At 42.5% G+C, this 20,952-nt stretch overlaps 1 protein-coding gene across 1 annotated transcript; it reads right to left on the reverse strand.

The window, feature by feature from the left end:
* Positions 1–2,145: 2,145 nt before the first annotated feature.
* Positions 2,146–9,081, reverse strand: LOC120439827. Its single transcript, XM_039611077.1, has 3 exons — positions 8,380–9,081; positions 7,685–7,848; positions 2,146–7,534 (listed from the first exon to the last, which is right to left on the reverse strand). The coding sequence occupies exons 1-3, from the start codon at positions 9,079–9,081 to the stop codon at positions 6,595–6,597; spliced, it is 1,806 nt and encodes a 601-aa protein (XP_039467011.1). The 3' UTR covers positions 2,146–6,594.
* Between the last annotated feature and the right edge of the window lie 11,871 nt (positions 9,082–20,952).

The raw sequence follows: 20,952 nt of genomic DNA on the forward strand, positions 1-20,952 counted from the left end.
GCTAACCACGTTATTACATTATTGTATTAATTAATTAATGTTAATTAATGTAAGGTGAACTAGCAAACACCATCGTAGTTACATGCGGCTGTCTTCTTGTTTGATGGCAGATACTCCCTTCACCCTGGCCAAAAAGGCTAAAATGACCAAAGAAAAAGTGGAAAACAGCTAAACATGAGAGGTTTTTGGACAAAGTTTGTGTTTCTTCCATTGTTTAAGCACTGCTTCCAGCCAAGAGTGAGACCACATATGTCCTATAGCTGCAGAAAAGGCTAACATTGTTATCTTTTTACAAAAAAACAGCTGAACATGAGAGGTTTTTGGACAAAGTTTGTGTTCTCCATTCTTTAAGCACCGGTTCGAGCACCGTTTAAGCACCGGCACCGTTTAAAAAGTACCGATTTGGTACTGGTATTGGATAAAACCTAAACGATACCCATCCCTACTCTTAACCTCCAGTTCACAGCCACCTACCTCTCCTTGTCTCCTCTACATCCAACAAAGAGCTAGCTGTTTGTACTTCTGAGCATGTGTGAAAATCCTGAGCTGTACTCTTTTTTCTTTTTTTTTGTAACGTGTGAGCCATTTGTGATTAAGATATGTGGTTTGAGCTAAGAGCACTTATGTTAGATTAGATTAGATAAAACTTTATTAATCCCTCGGGTGGGTTCCTCCGGGAAATTCAGTTTCCAGCAGCACAGCACCGACAGAAGTTGCATGTTACAGATACAATAAGGGGAATGAGAGTAAGGATATAAGCATAAATATACCACATATACACATATATAAATACAGACTATATAATATGGATAAACAGGATTGCACATTTGAGTGAGTATATTGCACAGTCGAATATAAGAAAAAAACAAATTGCAAATATTGCACAGTGTAAAGAAGCATTACAGCTCAGTTGTTCCCCCCTCCTTTGTCCCCCTGTTTCCCCTCCCTCTCCCCTCTAGTGAGGAGTTAAACAGTCTGATTTCGTGTGGGACAAAGGAGTTTTTAAGTCTGTTGGTTTTTGACTTTGGGAGAAGCAACCTGTCGCTGAATAGGCTCATCTGATTGTTTACGACTGTGTGCAGAGGATGTCCATCAGTTTCTTTAATGTCCTTTTCTCTGCCACTGTCACCAGAGTGTCCAGCTTCATGCCGACCACAGAGCCAGCCTTCCTGATTAGCTTCTCCAGCCTGGATGATCCTTCTTTGCTGAATGTAAATAGTGTTCCTTGTAATTTCTTACACTGCAGCAGTTCAGTAGGAGTGAGAAGCCCTTTTTGTTTTTTGGATAGGAGCTTAGGTTAGAATTGTCTTTGTTTTCTTTGACTTCCTGATAGGGAAACCTTTTTGTTTGTTGTTTTGGCATTGCTCCCATCCGAAGAGAATAAACTGCTGATTAGCCTCTTTAATTGCTTTGTTCCTGGCCTTTCTTACAAGCACTAGCAGGAGAGTGCTAGTGCTTGTAGGTTAGGGCAGCAGAGCTGTCTTCTAGTGGCTGCAGTTCAGTCCTAGAAAACACTTTTTTTTTTTTTTGCACCTGCATGTTGGGTCCTGGTTACCCCTAGGCCGGGTCATAACGATATACTCAATCGTGCGCTACTAGAGGGCGGATCAAATACTTCCCTACTGGTCCCTTCTCCACCCAGTTTAAAACGACTGAAGTTGCTACAAGTTCCCCAAATTATCAGTATTTCTTTTACTCATCGCAAAACTTCTTTCTGGAACAACAAATGCAATGCACACTTTTTTTAATCTAACAATTTGGATGCATCAGTATGAATTTTCACATGTTCTGAATACTTTCCCCTCATACGATCATATACCTGGCTTTTATTCTGCACTCTTCCCTTGTGTAGTAAATGAAAATGAGGAGTTTGTTCATATAGCCCTGGGGGTAAAACTGAAAATGGTAAAGCTGGACTAATATTTTTGTTACTAATTGCTATTTCATTTATTTTTTCCCCATAACCCAACCAAAACTTCTTGTTGTGTTTGTGAATATATTACTAACTTTAATTATCCATAAAATCATCACATTCTCTGTAAGATTAAGGTCGACTATTGAACGGCGTATATTTTAAAGCCTTTAAAATATACGCCGACGCTGAACATCACTAATGTCACATAACTTTGCCGACATGTGGCCAACAGTAATGTTTTAATGTTCTTTGTTATCAGACAGTGAGATGGTTGAGAGTTTACACCAGTGTCCTCTTATATTTTAGATACCAAGGAGCAGACCGCTAAGGTTATTAAACTCCAACAAGACAGCGGTGACGCAAATCTGAAGGCTAGACCGTCCCATTTCACAGCCGCTCACTTCCGGCCTACCCGGTCTTCAGAGGACCCGGCCCACGTAGACTGCGAAGGCCAGGTCCTTAGGAGGATGCATCCTATGAATTTAGACACCCCCGCTGAATCCCAATTCAGGGGCTGCATCCTTCGGAGGCCACATTTGAAGTCCGATTATGTCACCATGCGACGAAGGCTGTCCCAAATCGAAGACTGCTCCAAATGCTGCCGACAAATCCGTCCTTCATTTCCCCGAATTTGAAGGATGGGTCGGGTGTATCCCTTGTGGCCCAAACCTATCCCAGAATTCATAGCGCGGCGGTGGGTGTGGACAATTTTTTCGAAAAAAACAAAAAAAACAGCAGATGGCTGAAGTGGGGTGGCCAAAGAGGAAACTCTTAAAACTAAGTACTGAATATTATGTCACTTATTTATGTGCAAATGTCACTCACACTTCTGTTTAATCAATAAAAAAAATTAGTAATTTATTTTAAGACCAAAAGATCTCCAGGGTCACGTGCTAACAGAAACCGAACATAACTGAAGACAGAGGCACTGGGCCCTCTGGGGCTCTGGCCTTTACAGAGAGCAGCTCACTAACTCCATTCTTTCTGCTATTTTCCCCTCACGCTGGGTGGTCCCTCCTCTCTTCAGCCCCGAGGACACAGTGTCCATATTTTTCAAAGAGAAGTTCACATTTGGATTTTTCTGAACTCAGAACAATTTTCTGCTTTTCAGTATCACTCAGTATTCAAGATTCAGCATGCACTAAAAAAGAAAAAGTTTTATTTTTCACAAATAGAACAAACTGAGGCACAGCACCTGTTGGTCACACATGTATTCAGAGTAGCACTAGAGATATATGATTGGTATGTATAATGCATCCATTTCAATGATTTTTTTTAGGGAATGGATCCGCCTGTAAATTGGAAAAAAAAAAGTATTTGTCTCAATATTACTCAACATGGCAGTCTAGTCATTCTTAGTTGGGTCACATTTCAACCATTCGTGGTCAAAACTGTTCTTTTGTTACTGGCTGAACCAAAATCCTTAAGGTATTTATCTTTGACAGGTAAGCTGCTCAGAATATTTCATACAAAAGAAAAGTCAATCTCACTTCCAAGTACAGTCTGTGTTAGCGTTGTTACCTTCTCTCAGTAGAAGGTAACTTTCACCCATCTGGACATACTTTAATTTAGGGCTAATAAAATGTAAAATGTTATGCAGTTCTCCATCTGATGCGACTCTTTCCCAACATTTCTGCAGGGTATTCATGTGAAAGTATACAAAGTTTCCCCCACGCTGTCAGCTGTTGTCTTCAGATTGGTTATTATGTTGCCTAGCTTCAGACATCACCTCTGCAGCCATCAACCTAATGTCTGTGCAGATGGCGACAATTCTATCTTCCACGTCCACTGCCAAGTTTAGGTCATGGGCATCATTACAGACAGTGTGCTCCTCAGCCACCATCCCGTCCACTGTTGTTTTCTCAGTTTTGTCTGTTTTTACCAACGATTTTTGTTCACCTTCTTTAGCTTGTCCCCTTCCACCACTATTAGCTGCAAGTCTTGTTTGCAATGTTGGCTGAAACTGGATAAAGAAACCTGGGAAAAGATATTTATGTGTCTATTTGCTTCAGCTCTTTGTTGTAGGTCATCAAAATGTTTTGTTATTATGCAAGCATGCTAAAATTATAGATGTACTCCCTCACATGCTGCATAACAGTTAGATACAATCCGAACTCCAGAGAAGTTGCGACGTTCTTTAAATTTGAGAGAAATGAAAAACAAGACTTTCAAATCATCCAAGCCAATATTTCATTCACAACAGTACATAAATAACACAACCAACATTTAAATGGAGACATTTTACTATTTTATACACAAAATGGGCTCATTTCAGATTGGATATTTGCTACAGGTCTCAGAATAGTCAGGGTGGGGCATGTTTACCACGGTGTAACATCCCCTCTTCTTTTCAAACAGTCTGAAGACACCTGGGGATCAGCGTTATTGTTTCTGGAGGTTTGGGGTGGAATTGAGTCCCATTCTTTCCTGATATAGGTTTCCACCTGCCGAAGAGCTCATGGTAGTCTTTGACATATTTTTTTTTTTTTAATTGATGTGCCAAATCTTCTCTATCTGGGACTGATGGGGCAGGCCAATTCAGCACCTGGACTTGTCTCTGACAAAGCCATGCTGATGTAACAGCTGCATGTGGTTTGTCCTGCTGAAATACACGTCATCTGGAGGAGAGCACATGTTGCTGTGAAACCTTTATACACCTTTCAGCATTCATAGTTGCTTTCAAAACATGTCAGCTACCCAAACAATATGCACTTATGCACTCCATACCATCAGAGACGCTGGCTTTTGAACTGAGCATGTTCAAATATGACTTCCTTTGTAAATGACAGAGATTTAGTTGGCATCTGTAGATGGCACGGTGGATTGTGTTTACCAGCAGTGGTTTCTGGAAGTATTCCTGGGCCCATTTAGTAATGTCAGGGACGCAATCACGCCGATGAGTAATGGAATGTCGTCAGAGGGCCCGAAGACCTCGGGTTTCCAATGAAGGTCTTCGGGCCTTGTGCGCAGAGACATCTCCGGTTTCTCTAAATCTTTTGATGATCTGATGCATTGTAGATAATGAGAGTTGGAAAGCCTTTTATAATTTGACATTGAAGAACATTGTTTTTGAAGTAGTCCACAATCTTTTTACACACTCTTTCACACTTTGGAGAGCCTCTGTCTATCTTTACTTTTGAGAGACGCTGCCTTACTGAGACATCCCTTTTACAGGCAGTTGTGTCACAAACCTGACATCAGTTAACCCTTTCACGCATAGTAGTCACAGTGGGCAGCTATTCAAAGGCTGTTTTCTTGTATTTGTGTCAGTTTTGATGGTATATTTGCACATAAACCACTACATTGGACACTGAAGTGTCACTCCATACCTGCTACCCACTGGTTGTATTTTTATTCATCTTTTCATGCCTAAAGATGAATAAAAATACTTAAGAAAAAATCCTGATTGAGGTTGTCATAATTCATGCATGTTAGGGTTAATTACTTGTTACATCTTCTCCCAGCTGAATCGTTTGGAACTTTCTTGCTTTTTCAGCCATTTGACTATTTTGGGAACTGTAGCAGGCATCAAATTTAAAATGAGCTTGTTTTGTGCTTAAAATAGTAACATTTCTCAGTTTAAACATTTGTTATCTTATTTATCTTCAGTTGTGAATTAAATATTGGCTTATGTGATTTTGTTCAAATTTAAAGAACGTCCCACCTTTCAAGTCGTAACATAAATACACACACACATATAGATATAGATATAGACAGATATGTATATATATATATATATATACATATATCTAAATAGGTGAGTGAGGGCAGTGTTGAGAGCCACACAGATAGCATCTTCAGTTGATTTGTTTGCTCAGTAGACTAACTGATGTTGATCTGGATCATCTGGGGTGGGTTCCTTAGTTTGAGTATCTGTCATTTCAGCATTTTGAAATTATCGGGGTATAATCATTGAGACAGTTTACTGTGGATTGTTTGAGCAGAGGTGTAATGGTCATGGATTTGAGACAAGCAGCTAATGTGCATGAGGACAGAGAGATGTTGATGTGAGTGAATACCTCTGTTATTTGGTTAGCACAGGCCTGTAGCAAGCATCCATGCGCTCCATCAGGACCGGCTGCTTTCCTTGTGTTGATGGTACAGAGAGGCAGCTGTACCTGATGAGTTGATGAGTGAGTAGAGGAGGGGACCTTGGGTTGTCACCTGTTGGTTTATGACTGGGTTGTGACTGCAGCTATGAAATCGTGCAAAAAAGCAGTTGAGTTCCTCTACCATGCTGACAGAGTCGTTGATTTGTGTAAACATCTGTGATGTACAGGTATTACAGGTATTAGCACTAAGGTCCTCCTCTATTCATAGTTTGCACATTTGAAACCTGGTGTCACTTGATTTCACTGTTTATCCACGGTTTCTCATTTGGATACACCTACAGTGAAGTTAATGTAGGACAGCACGGATGATGTGTTTTCCTCCAGATGAGGGGACAGATTTTGAATTCAGTGTTTTCAAGTGACAGAATGGAAGAGTCCTGTAGATAAGAGACAGCTCCCTCCAGCCAAACTTTAGCAGTTCTGCCCGTTGGTCTTAAGGTTTTTGTGTGCGGGGAAATGGAGAAGAAAAAAGATGGTCTGACTGACCAAGGTGGGTATGTGACAAAAAATAACTTTCAACACCTTATGACTCTACAATTTCTTTCATCTTTGAGAAATGCAGGATGTCTAACCAAACAGAACTTTAAAAGCTTTGAACAATCTTTTGTTCTTTTGTCGTGGCTTGCCTTGTGAAGATGTCATTCTTGTGCTGTCGATGGTGCAGGCATACTGCTCCTTCAGGGTGTCTTCATCAATTTTTATTTCTCTGGATATTTTTCCCAAACAGGCAGTGAGATGGAGTGTGGCTTGAAACCTGGAGAACAGGAGCACCTGAGACAGAGCCAAGGAGACAACAAAGAATGGGACTTCTTCTTTTCTCCTCCCTGGGAAGATAAATGGGACAATGATGCGGTTTCCCTCAGGTTCACAATACTTATCCTTGAGAATCTCAAAATTTTTCCAAGCACCGTCCTTGCGTTGTCGTAGTGGACGCAGCATGATGTTAGGAATCTTTCGATCTCCAGCCTTCTTCATGGAGTTCCACTCATCTGGACGTTTTGTGGGTTGATGATCTGCATCAGGAACTTCACAGACTTTTTTATTTCTACAGGAGCGACAATGACAGCAGCAACAACGTTCCTGATCAGGAGTTTCACAGCTGAAAACTCTGTGCTGAGGCTCTATGAGTCCTGTAGCAACACCGTAGGCTACTTTAGCATCGATGGCACAGTTCCAGGGAGAGTACAGGACCACATCAGTGATTTTGGACAGAGGCAGCAAACAGTTGGCTGATATCATGGAGTCTGTGATCGATCCATGTGCTACAAAGGTGATGTCAATGTTGTTGGAGTGGAGCTTCTTTTCTTCCTTTTTTTTTGTCAAGAATCGAAACAAATCAATGAGTTTGAAGAAAGTTTCAAACTCTGAGTTTTCTCTCAGCCACTGCAGAGCATCTTCATCTTTGCAATGTTCCACTGCAAACTCTATTAATTCTTTCTTGTCATCGCTGCTCCTCGTCCTGTTGTCTATGCAGTCTTTAACTTTGGCTAACCTCCGAAAGACATTTCTGAAAGAAAAATGATAAAGTTCGAGAATTTAGACATGTTTTCTTCCAGTGATGCATGCTGTAATGAAGTGCTCCTGTGTTAGTGTACAGTGCTGATACTTTATCTCAGGAAATAGACACAACTGTGAATAAGTTTATTTTCAGACTTACAGGATTTCCTGAAGGCCTTTCTTCATGTTCTCAGACTCGGTCCGTATGGCCTTAGCGTTCTCTTTCAGGCTCTTACTGGCTTCTGTCTCACAGATGTCCATGTTGTTCCAGTTCTCAATCAGCTCTGGAACTGAGAACAGAAGTCCAAGTATTCCTCCTGCCATCTGATCATGAAAAGAAAATTACATAAATAACAAAAGTTGGACTCTCATTTATCAATGTGTCATACACAATAAACAAGCCCTGAAAGAGATGTCCACCATTTCCTTCCCACCTGACTGTAAAGAACCCCTGACCCATGAACATGAACATTTCAGGCTAAAGTGAAAACAGATGAAGAGGTCATCAGCTCACCTTCTCATCTTTATCCTCTGTACTGGAAAAACAAACCTGTTAATCCCGATTCTGCTTTCAGCATTCTGAGTTTGAGTCTACATGTCTGTGGTCTAAAACCGTTAATTCACATAAAGTTGTTGAAAGCTGAACTTAAAGCTGTGTGTCCACCTGCACTTTGATCATAAAACAACAGTTTCAGCTGCAGAGTGTTTCGTATTCAGCCTGAGAGACGTGTGAACATCTGTGTGCAGGAACAGCTGCAGACCACACGACTACGTCAGTCTTTACATTTACCTTCTGAGTGACTAAGGCAGGAAACAGCGCCCCCTACTGTGTCTGTTACTGTCTGTGATACTTACACGTCCCACAGCTTTTCCTGCTGTTTTTCCAGCTACACTCTTCGCTACTCCCTTTGCTGCTTTTGTTCCTCCTTTTGTCAGTAACTTTCTCACAGACTTGGCTATGACTGTTGCAGTGACCGAGATTTCTAATGAAAAGAAAGACAAGATCACTGGCTTCAGACACTGAACGTGATCTTCCAGGATCTTCTTTAAACTGACAGTGTCATCTACTATCAGTCCGTTACGTTTGGCCATTTCTCTCAGGATGCTCTCCATCAGGTGATCATCACTACAGGAGTCATCGTGATCTTCTTTCTTCTGAAATTCCTTTTTCAGTGACTCCAAAAGTTTGTCAATCTCCTCATGAAGATTCTCAATCTTCTCTACAACTTCTTCAGCCTCTTCCGAGGTTTTTTCTGCTCTGGTGAGATTTACAACATCACACGATGCGTCAGTAGCTAAACCAGCCCAGGATGCTGCTCCACCTGCCATAGCTATAACAGGTAGTGCTGCTCCACCTGTGATCATGGTTGCTACACCTGCTGCAGTCATGGCAGCGGCTCCACCCACAGATAGAGAACTGCCCACAACTTTAGCAGTGTTAACATTCTTCTGTGTTTCCTCCAACTCATCAGCCAGTTTGTCCAGTTTGTCAGCACATTCTTTCTGTAGCTCCACCCAAGAGAAGAATCTATCAACCAGAGCGTCAGCAGCATCCATGATGATGGTGATGATGATGGTCACAGGGAGGTAAGCAGCTCTAATAGGAACAGACAAAATTAAAGTCAGAGCATTAAGAGAGAGAGAAAAGTTGACCTCCTGCTGACAGTAATGAGAAAAGGAGAATCATGAAGCTATCAGTGAGTCCTGCTGCAGCTCTGCCTTTAACTTTATCACAGATTCAAAGCAGAGAGTGAACAGGACAGATGTGCAAACCCTGATCACAGCTGGACAAAGGAAGAAAACAATATTCACTGTCAGTGCTTAGACCATCGGATGAACTCACAACATTTCCAGGAAACAACAAGCCACTATTAGGAGCAGGATTATGGTTGTGCGGAGTTTTTTGTTTGTGTTTCTTGTGTCTCCTTTTTCGGCACAGGTAGGCGGGGCAGCGATTCACTGAGCCTCTGGTACACCTGTTATTCATCAGACGCTTTCGTCAGAAGCGTTCTTAAGGAACGGCACGACACATGCCTAGTGTCAGAATATTGTTCTTTCAAGAGTGCCTGTGTACCTCCCCGCCTGCCTACTAGAGTCTGTGGAAATCATCTTTCAAGGCTGTACGGAGTTTTAGTCCTCATTCCGCCTCTCAGTCTCTCTCCGTGCCACCTTGTCTGGCTTCTGACAACTTTCTGGAAGGTTGTATTGTCAGACTGTACCAAGTAAGCGCTCCAACTCTCGTTAAATTCCCATTTATGTTCCTTTTCAGTTTCCGGCAAAACACTCCTAACTCCAATATCCCTCTGCCCTTTGATCGAGTGCGCCACCAGTGTGTGTTTTTCCTGTTTCTATACATGTACTGCTTTGTAAAGACACTGTCCCTGTAAATAGCGTTTTACTGTCAATAAATTTCCTTCATTGCAAACCCCTGTGCCACCATGTGTTCTGCTCTCTGAGTCCACCTGAAGTTACACAGCCACTGCAAGACAAGTTGGGTGTTAGATATTAAGCTAACAGTGTGCTGTAAAATCCCAGAGCAGAGGTGAAATCAGAAGATGAATATGTCTCATACATGTAACTGAGCTTTTGCAGTAATATTACATCTGTGGGATGATTATATTACTGTCACTTGGTGTTCGCTCGCTCTGTGGTAGAGTATCACTTCCTGTTCCTGCTCAAACACAGTGGTGTTTCTCAGTAGCTTTTCTGCTTAGCAATTTAATTTAAATCTTTTGATACATCCCTTTTTCATAGTATAATCTTAACGTGCTTCATCTGAATCACCCTTTCTGTGTACTCACTACCTAATTTATAGCCAAAGTATTCACTCACTGTCTCTGTACTGTTTCGCTAGCTTAGCTTAGCTCGTAGCCGACTCGTTAGCACCATGGCTACTTCACCTGTCCCTCCTGCACTTTCCTGCTCATTGTGTCAGATGTTTAGTTACTCCTTGGCCTCCTTTAGCAGTAATGATACCTGTAACAAATGTAGTATATTTGCAGCTCTGGAGGCCAGGATTACTGAATTGGAGACTCGGCCGCACCCTTCATTCACCCGTAGCTAGCCAGGCCCCTGTAGCTGGTGCAGCCGAAGATAGCGTGAGGCCCGCTAGCTGTTCCCGGCAGACCCCAAGCAGCTGGGGAAAGAGGGCGGCTGGGTGACGGTGAGGAGGAAGCATAGTCTTAAACTGAAGCCCCAGGTACACCACCAACCTGTTCATGTGTCTAACTGTTTTTCCCCACTCGGCGACACACCGCCGGGGTCAAACTCTGGTAATTGGCGATTCTGTTCTCAGACATGTGAAGCTAGAGACACCGGCAACCATAGTCAATTGTCTTCCAGGGGCCAGAGCAGGCGACATTGAAGGAAATTTAAAACTGCTGGCTATGGGGTGGCGTAAATACAGTAAGATCATAATTCACGTCGGCAGTAATGACACCCGGTTACGCCAATCGGAGGTCACTAAAATCAATATTGAATCGGTGTGTAACTTTGCCAAAACAATGTCGGACTCTGTAGTTTTCTCTGGTCCCTCCCCAATCAGACCAGGAGTGACATGTTTAGCCGCATGTTCTCCTTAAATTGCTGGCTGTCTGAGTGGTGTCCCAGAAACGATGTGGGCTTCATAGATAATTGGCAAACCTTCTGGAGGAAACCTGGTCTTGTTAGAGAGACGGCATCCATCCCACTTTGGATGGAGCAGCTCTCATTTCTAGAAATATGGACCAATTTATTAAACCCCCCAAAATATGACTATCCAGAGTTGGGACCAGGAAGCAGAGTTGCAGTCTTACACGCCTCTCTGCAGCTTCTCTCCTCCTGCTACCCCCCAAAAACCCATCTCCATTGAGACTGTGTCAGCTCCCAAACAGACAAAAACAAACTAAAACCAGCAATAAACAACTTAAACATAAAAAATCCCAAAGAAAGAACAATACAGTATCCACATCTGAACCAAAGAGTAAAACAGTGAAATGTGGATTATTAAATATTAGGTCTCTCTCCTCCAAGTCTCTGTTAGTACATGACTTAATAATTGATCAACAAATCGATTTACTCTGCCTTACAGAAACCTGGTTGCAGCAGGATGATTATGTTAGTTTAAATGAATCAACACCCCGAGTCATTCTAACTACTAGAAACCTCGAAGCACAGGCCGGGGGGGTGTGGCAGCAATTTTTCACACCAGCCTATTAATCAACCAAAGACCAAGACAGACTTTTAATTCATTTGAAAGCCTGATGCTTAGCCTCGTCCACCCCAGCTGTAAAACTCAGAAACCAGTCTTACTTCTTATCATCTATCGTCCACCTGGGCCTTACACAGAGTTTCTCTCTGATTTCTCAGACTTTTTATCTGATTTAGTGCTCAGCTCAGATAAAATAATTATTGTGGGTGATTTTAACATCCATGTAGATGCTAAAAATGACAGCCTCAACATGGCATTTAATCTGTTATTAGACTCAATTGGCTTCTCTCAAAATGTAAAAGAACCCACCCACCACTTTAATCACACTCTAGATCTTGTTTTAACATATGGCATAGAAACTGAACATTTAACAGTGTTTCCTGAAAACCCTCTGCTGTCTGATCATTTCCTGATAACATTTACATTTACAATAATTGATTACACAGCAGTGGAGAGTAGACTTTATCACAGTAGATGTCTTTCTGAAAGTGCTGTAACTAAGTTTAAGAATATAATCCACCCACTGTTATCATCTTCAATGCCCTGTACCAACACAGAGCAGAGCAGCTATCTGAACGCTACTCCAACAGAGGTCGATTATCTTGTTAATAATTTTACCTCCTCACTCACGTGCGACTCTGGATACTGTAGCTCCTGTGAAAACTAAGGCCTCAAATCCAAAGTCCCTGACTCCGTGGTATAATTCTCAAACACGTAGCCTAAAGCAGATAACTCGTAAGCTGGAGAGGAAATGGCGTGTCACAAATTTAGAGGATCATCATTTAGCCTGGAGAAATAGTTTGCTGCTTTATAAGAAAGCCCTCCATAAAGCCAGAACATCTTACTATTCATCACTGATTGAAGAAAATAAGAACAACCCCAGGTTTCTCTTCAGCACTGTAGCCAGGCTGACAAACAGTCAGAGCTCTACTGAGCCAACAATCCCTTTAACGTTAACTAGTAATGACTTCATGAACTTCTTCACAAATAAAATTTTAACCATTAGAGAAAAAATTACCAATAATCATCCCACAGATGTAATATTATCTACAGCTACTTTTAGTACCATCGATGTTAAGTTAGACTCTTTTTCTCCAATTGATCTTTCTGAGTTAACTTAATTAATTCCTCCAAACCATCAACGTGTCTTTTAGACCCCATTCCTACAAAACTGCTCAAAGAAGTCCTGCCATTAATTAATTCTTCGATCTTAAGTATGATCAACCTATCTCTAATAATCGGCTATGTACCACAGGCCTTCAAGCTGGCTGTAGTTAAACCTTTACTCAAAAAGCCATCTCTAGACCCAGCTGTCTTAGCTAATTACAGGCCAATTTCCAACCTTCCTTTTATATCAAAAATCCTTGAAAGAGTAGTTGTCAAACAGCTAACAGATCATCTGCAGAGGAATGGCTTATTTGAAGAGTTTCAGTCAGGTTTCAGAGCTCATCACAGCACAGAAACAGCTTTAGTGAAGGTTACAAATGATCTTCTTATGGCCTCTGACAGTGGACTCATCTCTGTGTTTGTCCTGCTAGACCTCAGTGCTGCGTTCGATACTGTCGACCATAATATCCTATTAGAGCGATTAGAACATGCTGTAGGTATTACAGGTACTGCACTGCAGTGGTTTGTATCATATCTATCTAATAGACTCCAATTTGTACATGTAAATGGAGAGTCCTCTTCACCCACTAAGGTCAATTATGGTGTTCCACAGGGTTCAGTGCTAGGACCAATTCTATTTACACTATACATGCTTCCCCTAGGCAGCATCATTAGAAGACATAGCATAAATTTTCACTGCTATGCAGATGATACGCAGCTCTATCTATCCATGAAGCCAGGTATCACAGACCAATTAGTTAAACTGCAGGAATGTCTTAAAGACATAAAGACCTGGATGGCCGCTAACTTTCTGCTTCTTAATTCAGATCAAACTGAGGTTATTGTACTCGGCCCTGAAAATCTTAGAAATATGGTATCTAAGCAGATTCTTACTCTGGATGGCATTACCTTGGCCTCCAGTAACACTGTGAGGAACCTTGGAGTCATTTTTGACCAGGACATGTCCTTTAATGCACATATTAAACAAATATGTAAGACTGCTTTCTTCCATTTGCGCAACATCTCTAAAATTAGAAATATCCTGTCTCAGAGTGATGCTGAAAAACTAGTTCATGCATTTATTACTTCCAGGCTGGACTACTGTAATTCTTTATTATCAGGATTTCCTAAAAAGTCGCTGAAAAGTCTTCAGCTAATCCAAAATGCTGCAGCAAGAGTCCTGACAGAGACTAGGAAGAGAGAACATATTTCTCCTGTTTTGGCTTCCCTTCATTGGCTTCCTGTTAAATCCAGAATTGAATTCAAAATCCTGCTCCTCACATACAAGGTCTTAAATAATCAGGCCCCATCTTATCTTAATGACCTTGTAGTACCATATCACCCTATTAGAGCACTTCGCTCTCGCTCTGCAGGCCTACTTGTTGTTCCTAGAGTATTTAAAAGTAGAATGGGAGGCAGAGCCTTCAGTTTTCAGGCCCCTCTTCTGTGGAACCAACTTCCAGTTTGGATTCGGGAGACAGACACTATCTCTACTTTCAAGATTAGGCTTCAAACTTTCCTTTTGCTAAAGCATATAGTTAGGGCTGGACCAGGTGACCCTGAATCCTCCCTTAGTTATGCTGCAATAGACGTAGGCTGCTGGGGATTCCCATGATGCATTGAGTTTTTCCTTTCCAGCCACTCACTATGTGTTAATAGACCTCTCTGCATCGAATCATATCTGTTATTAATTTCTGTCTCTCTTCCACAGCATGTCTTTCATCCTGTTTTCCTTCTTCACCCCAACCGGTCGCAGCAGATGGCCCCGCCCTCCCTGAGCCTGGTTCTGCCGGAGGTTTCTTCCTGTTAAAGGGAGTTTTCCTTCCCACTGTCGCCAAAGTGCTTGCTCATAGGGGTCATATGATATGATTGTTGGGGTTTTCTCTGTATTTATTATTGTGCGATCTATTGTACAATATAAAGCGCCTTGAGGCGACTTTTGTTGTGATTTGGCGCTATATAAATAAAATTGAATTGAAATTGAATTGAATTATTGGTAATTTTTTCTCTAATGATTAAAATTTTATTTGTGAAGAAGTTCATGAAGTCATTACTAGTTAACGTTAAAGGGATTGTTGGCTCAGTAGAGCTCTGACTGTTTGTCAGCCTGGCTACAGTGCTGAAGAGAAACCTGGGGTTGTTCTTATTTTCTTCAATCAGTGACGAATAGTAAGATGTTCTGGCTTTGCGGAGGGCTTTCTTATAAAGCAGCAAACTATTTCTCCAGGCTAAATGATGATCCTCTAAATTTGCGACGCCATTTCCTCTCCAGCTTACGAGTTATCTGCTTTAGGCTACGTGTTTGAGAATTATACCACGGAGTCAGGTACTTCTGGTTTGAGGCCTTAGTTTTCACAGGAGCTACAGTATCCAGAGTCGTACGTAGTGAGGAGGTAAAATTATTAACAAGATAATCAACCTCTGTTGGAGTAGCGTTCAGATAGCTGCTCTGCTCTGTGTTGGTACAGGGCATTGAAGATGATAACAGTGGGTGGATTATATTCTTAAACTTAGTTACAGCACTTTCAGAAAGACATCTACTGTGATAAAGTCTACTCTCCACTGCTGTGTAATCAATTATTGTAAATGTAAATGTTATCAGGAAATGATCAGACAGGAGAGGCTAAGCATCAGGCTTTCAAATGAATTAAAAGTCTGTCTTGGTCTTTGGTTGATTAATAGGCTGGTGTGAAAAATTGCTGCCACACCGCCCCCTCGGCCTGTGCTCGAGGTTTCTGGTAGTTAGAATGACTCGGGGTGTTGATTCATTTAAACTAACATAATCATCCTGCTGCAACCAGGTTTCTGTAAGGCAGAGTAAATCGATTTGTTGATCAATTATTAAGTCATGTACTAACAGAGACTTGGAGGAGAGAGACCTAATATTTAATAATCCACATGTCAGGGACCAAGCAGTAAAGCATAAAGGACACAGGTGGTTTTAATTCAAAAAGGGGTTTTATTGACCCAAAAATATAAAAATATATTTAACGAAGCCAAAACATAAACAGGCAGACCAATAAAAGAGGTCAACTCAATAGACTAAACTCAAGATAATAATTAACAAAACCTCAAACAAACATATGATAAACTGACCTGTTGAAATGACACACGGGGGGGATTTAAATACTGGCTTAGCTAAACCAAATGACACACACGGGGGAAAACAAAATGGCTGCCATATAACCAACTAATACAAAACAATTAAACAAACATGAAACACCCCCCAGGCAATGAAGCATGTGGTGCTATCCAATTAGGCTGTCAGTGGTACTTCAGGTCTCCCAGCCCTTTGCCACACCTTTTGCCAGACAGGAGAAGACGCCAACCCCCAGGTAACTCAAACAAAGAGAGATGTATTAATATAACATAAAAACAGAACTTAGACCTTGCAAGGTTAATATGTGTGCACGCCATATAAACATTGGAAGGTGTGATGGAAAAATAAATACATTTAATAAAGAAACAATATTGAATAATAAGTAGAATATTTTAAAGTAGTGACTGTAAATTAAACTAAGGTGAATCAACTGGTGGTGAGGTGTGGAGCTTACCATGTGTGGCATGCCATCACACACCTCCCCTCTTCAGAGCTCTCGCTGGAACAGCGAGACAGATAGTCAGCAGTAAGGTTCTCCTTGCCTGGTACATGGTGGACAGTGAATCGGAATGGCTGTAAGGCCAGGTACCAGCGGTAATTCGCCCATTTGTGTCCTTCATCTGCTCAAGCCACTGGAGTGCTTTGTGGTCAGTTTCAAGGTGAAGTCTCTTCCCAGTAGATAGTAGCGGAAGGAGTCCAGGGCCCACTTGATTGCTAAGGTCTCCTTCTCTACTGTGGAATACTGAACTTCCCGTGGAAACAGTTTCCGGCTGATGTAAGCCACTGGATGGCGGCCTCCCATGGTTTCCTGAAGGAGGACAGCTCCCAGGCCCTGATCTGAAGCATCAGTCTGTAATATGAACGGTTCATCAACGTTGGGACTGTACAAAACCGGTTGCTTACTTAGTGACTGTTGGATGTCATGAAATGCTGCCACTGCCTCCTCTGTCCACTGGATGTGATTGGGGGAGCGTGATCCCATTAGGTCTGTGAGCAGAGCTGCCCTGTTAGAGAACTGAGGGATGAAACGACGGTAGAAACCTGCCATGCCCAAAAAGGATCTCAGCTGCTTCCTTGTTTGGGGCAGGGGGGATGATTCCATGGCCTCGATTTTGCTGACCTGTGGCCTGATAACCCCCTTGCCGATGACATGGCCCAGGTATTCTGTCTCAGCAGCAGCGAAAACACACTTTGACGGATTCACCGTCAACCCAGCTGAGTGCAGGTGGTCTAGAACAGTTCGCAGGTGTTCCACATGCTCCTCCCAGGTGTTGCTGTGGATAACAATATCATCCAAGTAAGTAGCAGCAAAGTCAGAGCAGTCACGTAATACCTGATCCATTAGCCGTTGGAAAGTGGCTGGAGCTCCATGTAATCCAAATGGCAAGACTGTAAATTGGAAAAGCCCCCATGGTGTTCTGAATGCTGTGAACTCTCTGGACCGTTGAGTGAGTGGGACCTGCCAGTAACCCTTACACAGATCTATTGTGGTCAGGTACCTTGCTTTTCCCAGACGTTCAAGTAGATCGTCGATTCTTGGTGTCGGGTAGGAGTCAAACATGGATATGGAGTTCAGGTACCTGAAATCAATGCAGAACCTCATACTCTCATCCTTTTTGGGTACCAAGACCACAGGGTTGCACCACTCGCTCTTAGATCTTTCAATGATCCCTAGGGATAGCATCAAATCGATTTCCTTCTTCAATGAAGGCAGCAGACGTTCTGGGATCCTGTAACTTAATCGTCTCACAGAGGCACCTTCTCGTACCACAATATCATGTTCGACAATGTCAGTTCTCCCTGGATTCTCTTGAAAGACTGCTGATTTACACATTTCTCTCACCTGCTGCTGCTTGTCCTCTGGGAGATGGCTGAGATCATAATCTAGAGAGCCAGCAGGTGGTAGATATTGCTCATCTGCTTCATCTTCTTCAGGCACTCGCCGTATGAGCATTGCATCCGCCTTGTGTTCAATACGCTCCACCCACTCCTTCAGAAGGTTTATAAGCAAGACCTTGCTGGAGCGCAAGAACCCCCTGGGTGGACACCTCATATGTGGTGGGTCCCAGCTTCCTCATGACTTCAAATGGCCCCTGCCACTTTGCCAACAATTTGTTGTTGTCACTGGGGAGGAGCACGAGCACCTTTTGTCCTGGCTCAAACGAACGCTGACGAGCAGATTTATCATACCAAGACTTCTGCTGCTGGGCCTCCACCATATGTGATTGAGCAAGTTCACTCATTTTCTCCAACCGTTCTCTCATCTCAATGACATACGACAAAATGTTCTTGGGTCCCTCCTCCGCCTTGTCTCCCTCCCAGATCTCCTTTAACAGAGTTAGAGGGCCACGAACCTCATAACCATACAACAGCTCAAAAGGGGAAAAACCTATGGAGGCTTGGGGGACTTCTCTATAAGCAAAGAGTAGATATGGCAGTCACTGATCCCAATCGTTACCACTGTCGCTGACAAACTTTCTGAGCATCTGTTTCAATGTCTGGTTAAAGCGTTCTGTCAGCCCATCAGTTTGAGGGTGGTATGGTGAAGTTCTCAGACTCCGGATACCCAACAACTGATAAACTTGCTTTAACAAAGTAGACATGAAGTTAGTGCCTTGATCAGTTAGTATTTCTCGTGGAAACCCAACTCTTGCAAAGAACTGCACTAAACAAAATGCAATGGGCTTGGCCTTTATAGATTTTAAAGGGAACACCTCAGGATATTTTGTGGCATAATCTGTTACAACAAGCATGTAACGATTTCCTGCTTTGCTCCTCTCAACAGGCCCTACAATATCCATTCCAAGACGCTCAAAAGGAGTGCCGATGACAGGGAGAGGTTGGAGTGGAGCTCTATGGGGGATTTTAGCAGAAGTTATCTGACACTGTGGGCAACTTTTACAAAACTGAGCCACATCTTTGCTAAGACCAGGCCAGTAGAAATGATGTTTGATGCGAGCTGTGGTCTTGTGTTTACCAAGGTGGCCAGCCCAAGGAATAGAATGCCCCAAGGTGAGAATGGCGTTTCTCACCTTCTGGGGAACAACCAGCTGCAGCACAGACCCCTGCTGACGATAGTACATCTTGCAAAATGACATTCTCTAACTGTTGAGAACTTGCTCCACTCCAGGTTCCTTTTCTTTGGCCTTCTGGAAAAGAGATATTAAAGATTGATCAGATTTTTGGAGGTCAGCAATTTCAGTTGGAATATTAAACCCTAGGGGTGACGATGTTGGCTCAGCGTCTGTTAGTGTCTCCACAGGTGAAAATTTGAATTTCTCCTGCCTTCTTTGTCTGCGGGTCTTCCGTGGCTTCACCACAGTTGTTTCAAACTCCTCATTAAAAAAAGGCAGGGCACTCAGGGTCTCAGAGTGGGTACTGACTTGCTTAGCCTGAGCTCTGGTAACGGCTACATTACACTCCTCAGTCTGCTCAGACTCCAACAAATCAAAAAGCACAGGAAGGTCACGCCCTAACACAGCAGAGTAAGGCAAACTGTTCACAACACCCACATTCAGCAGATACATCTGGTCCTGAACTTTAATGTAGATGTCAGCTGTCGGATATCTTTTCTCATCTCCATGGACACAACAGATTGAAATTGTATCACTGGTGCGAACAATATTAGGTGGAGCAAAATCTGAGTGAATAAGAGACCGAGAACTGCCAGAGTCAAGAAGGGCATTGAGTAGAACCCCATTCACTTCAATCTGACTCATTTTGATGGATTTGTCACTCTCCTGCTCAGGATCAACATTAGAGCGGGAAGGAAGCACATTTGTACCATTTTAGCAGAATTTCTTGGGCACATAGGTTTCAGTATGGCCCTCTAATCCACAAAGATAACAAATGAGCTTTTACCGGAGGCCTTCGGTGGTCTAGTGGTAGACTGAGGGGTCTTACTAGTGCTTGTATTTGCTGAATCCAGATGGTTCTGCTGAGGTATCTTCGGGTGTCCCTCGATGCCTTCCATGCATTATGGCTCCATGCTTGCCCCTTCTTTCTGGCAGCAACAAAAACATCAGCTAACCGAGCTGCTTCCATTGCTGAACCAGGGTTGTGTTCTCTGATCCAAACCTGAAGCTCAGGAGATAACATTCTGAGAAACTGCTCCAAGATTATGGTTTCACCAATGTCATGAATAGTTTTACCCTTTGGTTGGATCCATTTCCCATAAAGCTCCTTCAGTCTCGCATATAACTCACGAGGGCTTTCATCTGGTTGAACGTCCAGGGATCTGAATCTTTGCCTATACGTTTCAGGGTTAATGTCATATTTTGACAGAATGGCTGATTTCACTTTATCATAGTCTAATGAATCATCAATGTCCATGTGAACATAGGCACCTCTAGCTTTACCAGTAAGCAAGGGTATCAAACGAAAAACCCAATCTGATTTCTGCCATCGATAAGCTGTAGCCATACGTTCAAATGTGATCAGGAAATGTTCAATATCATCAGCTTCAGTTAATCTTTCCAATCTGCCCTCTATTTGTAGGGGAAACTGAAATGCTGGTGAAATGGCTGGATTGGAATTAGTCATAACTGGTTCAACCTGGGCCTGCTGAGCAGAGGAAGAAGGATGATTATCAGAGTCTAATGAATCAGAGCGAGCTTCTGCAGAATCTGATGGTGATGTTCTGACTTGGATTTCTGACTGCAGAAGTCTAAACTGATGTTGAAGGGCTTTAAATCGCTGTTCTTGTCGTGCATTTAACTCACTCTGTTTTACATCCTGGACGTCCTGTTGTTCCATGTGAGCATGTAGCATATTGACTAGATCAGACAAAGTAGGCTCCTTTTCCACTCTCTCCACAACTTCAGTGACTCCTGAGGCTCCATTTTCCTCCTCTTCGCAGGTTTGCTGAGCAGATCCCTTGTTCTTTTCATTCTTTCCACCACGATGCATTCTTCTTCCTTATGGGGAAAAACAGAAGAAAGAAAAAAGGAAAAAGACCCTGTGTCCAATACTGGATGATCCCACTGCTGCCACCAATTATCAGGGACCAAGCAGTAAAGCATAAAGGACACAG

The sequence above is a fragment of the Oreochromis aureus genome, linkage group 4 (genome assembly GCF_013358895.1).
Source record: "Oreochromis aureus strain Israel breed Guangdong linkage group 4, ZZ_aureus, whole genome shotgun sequence".
Classification (NCBI taxonomy): domain Eukaryota; kingdom Metazoa; phylum Chordata; class Actinopteri; order Cichliformes; family Cichlidae; genus Oreochromis; species Oreochromis aureus.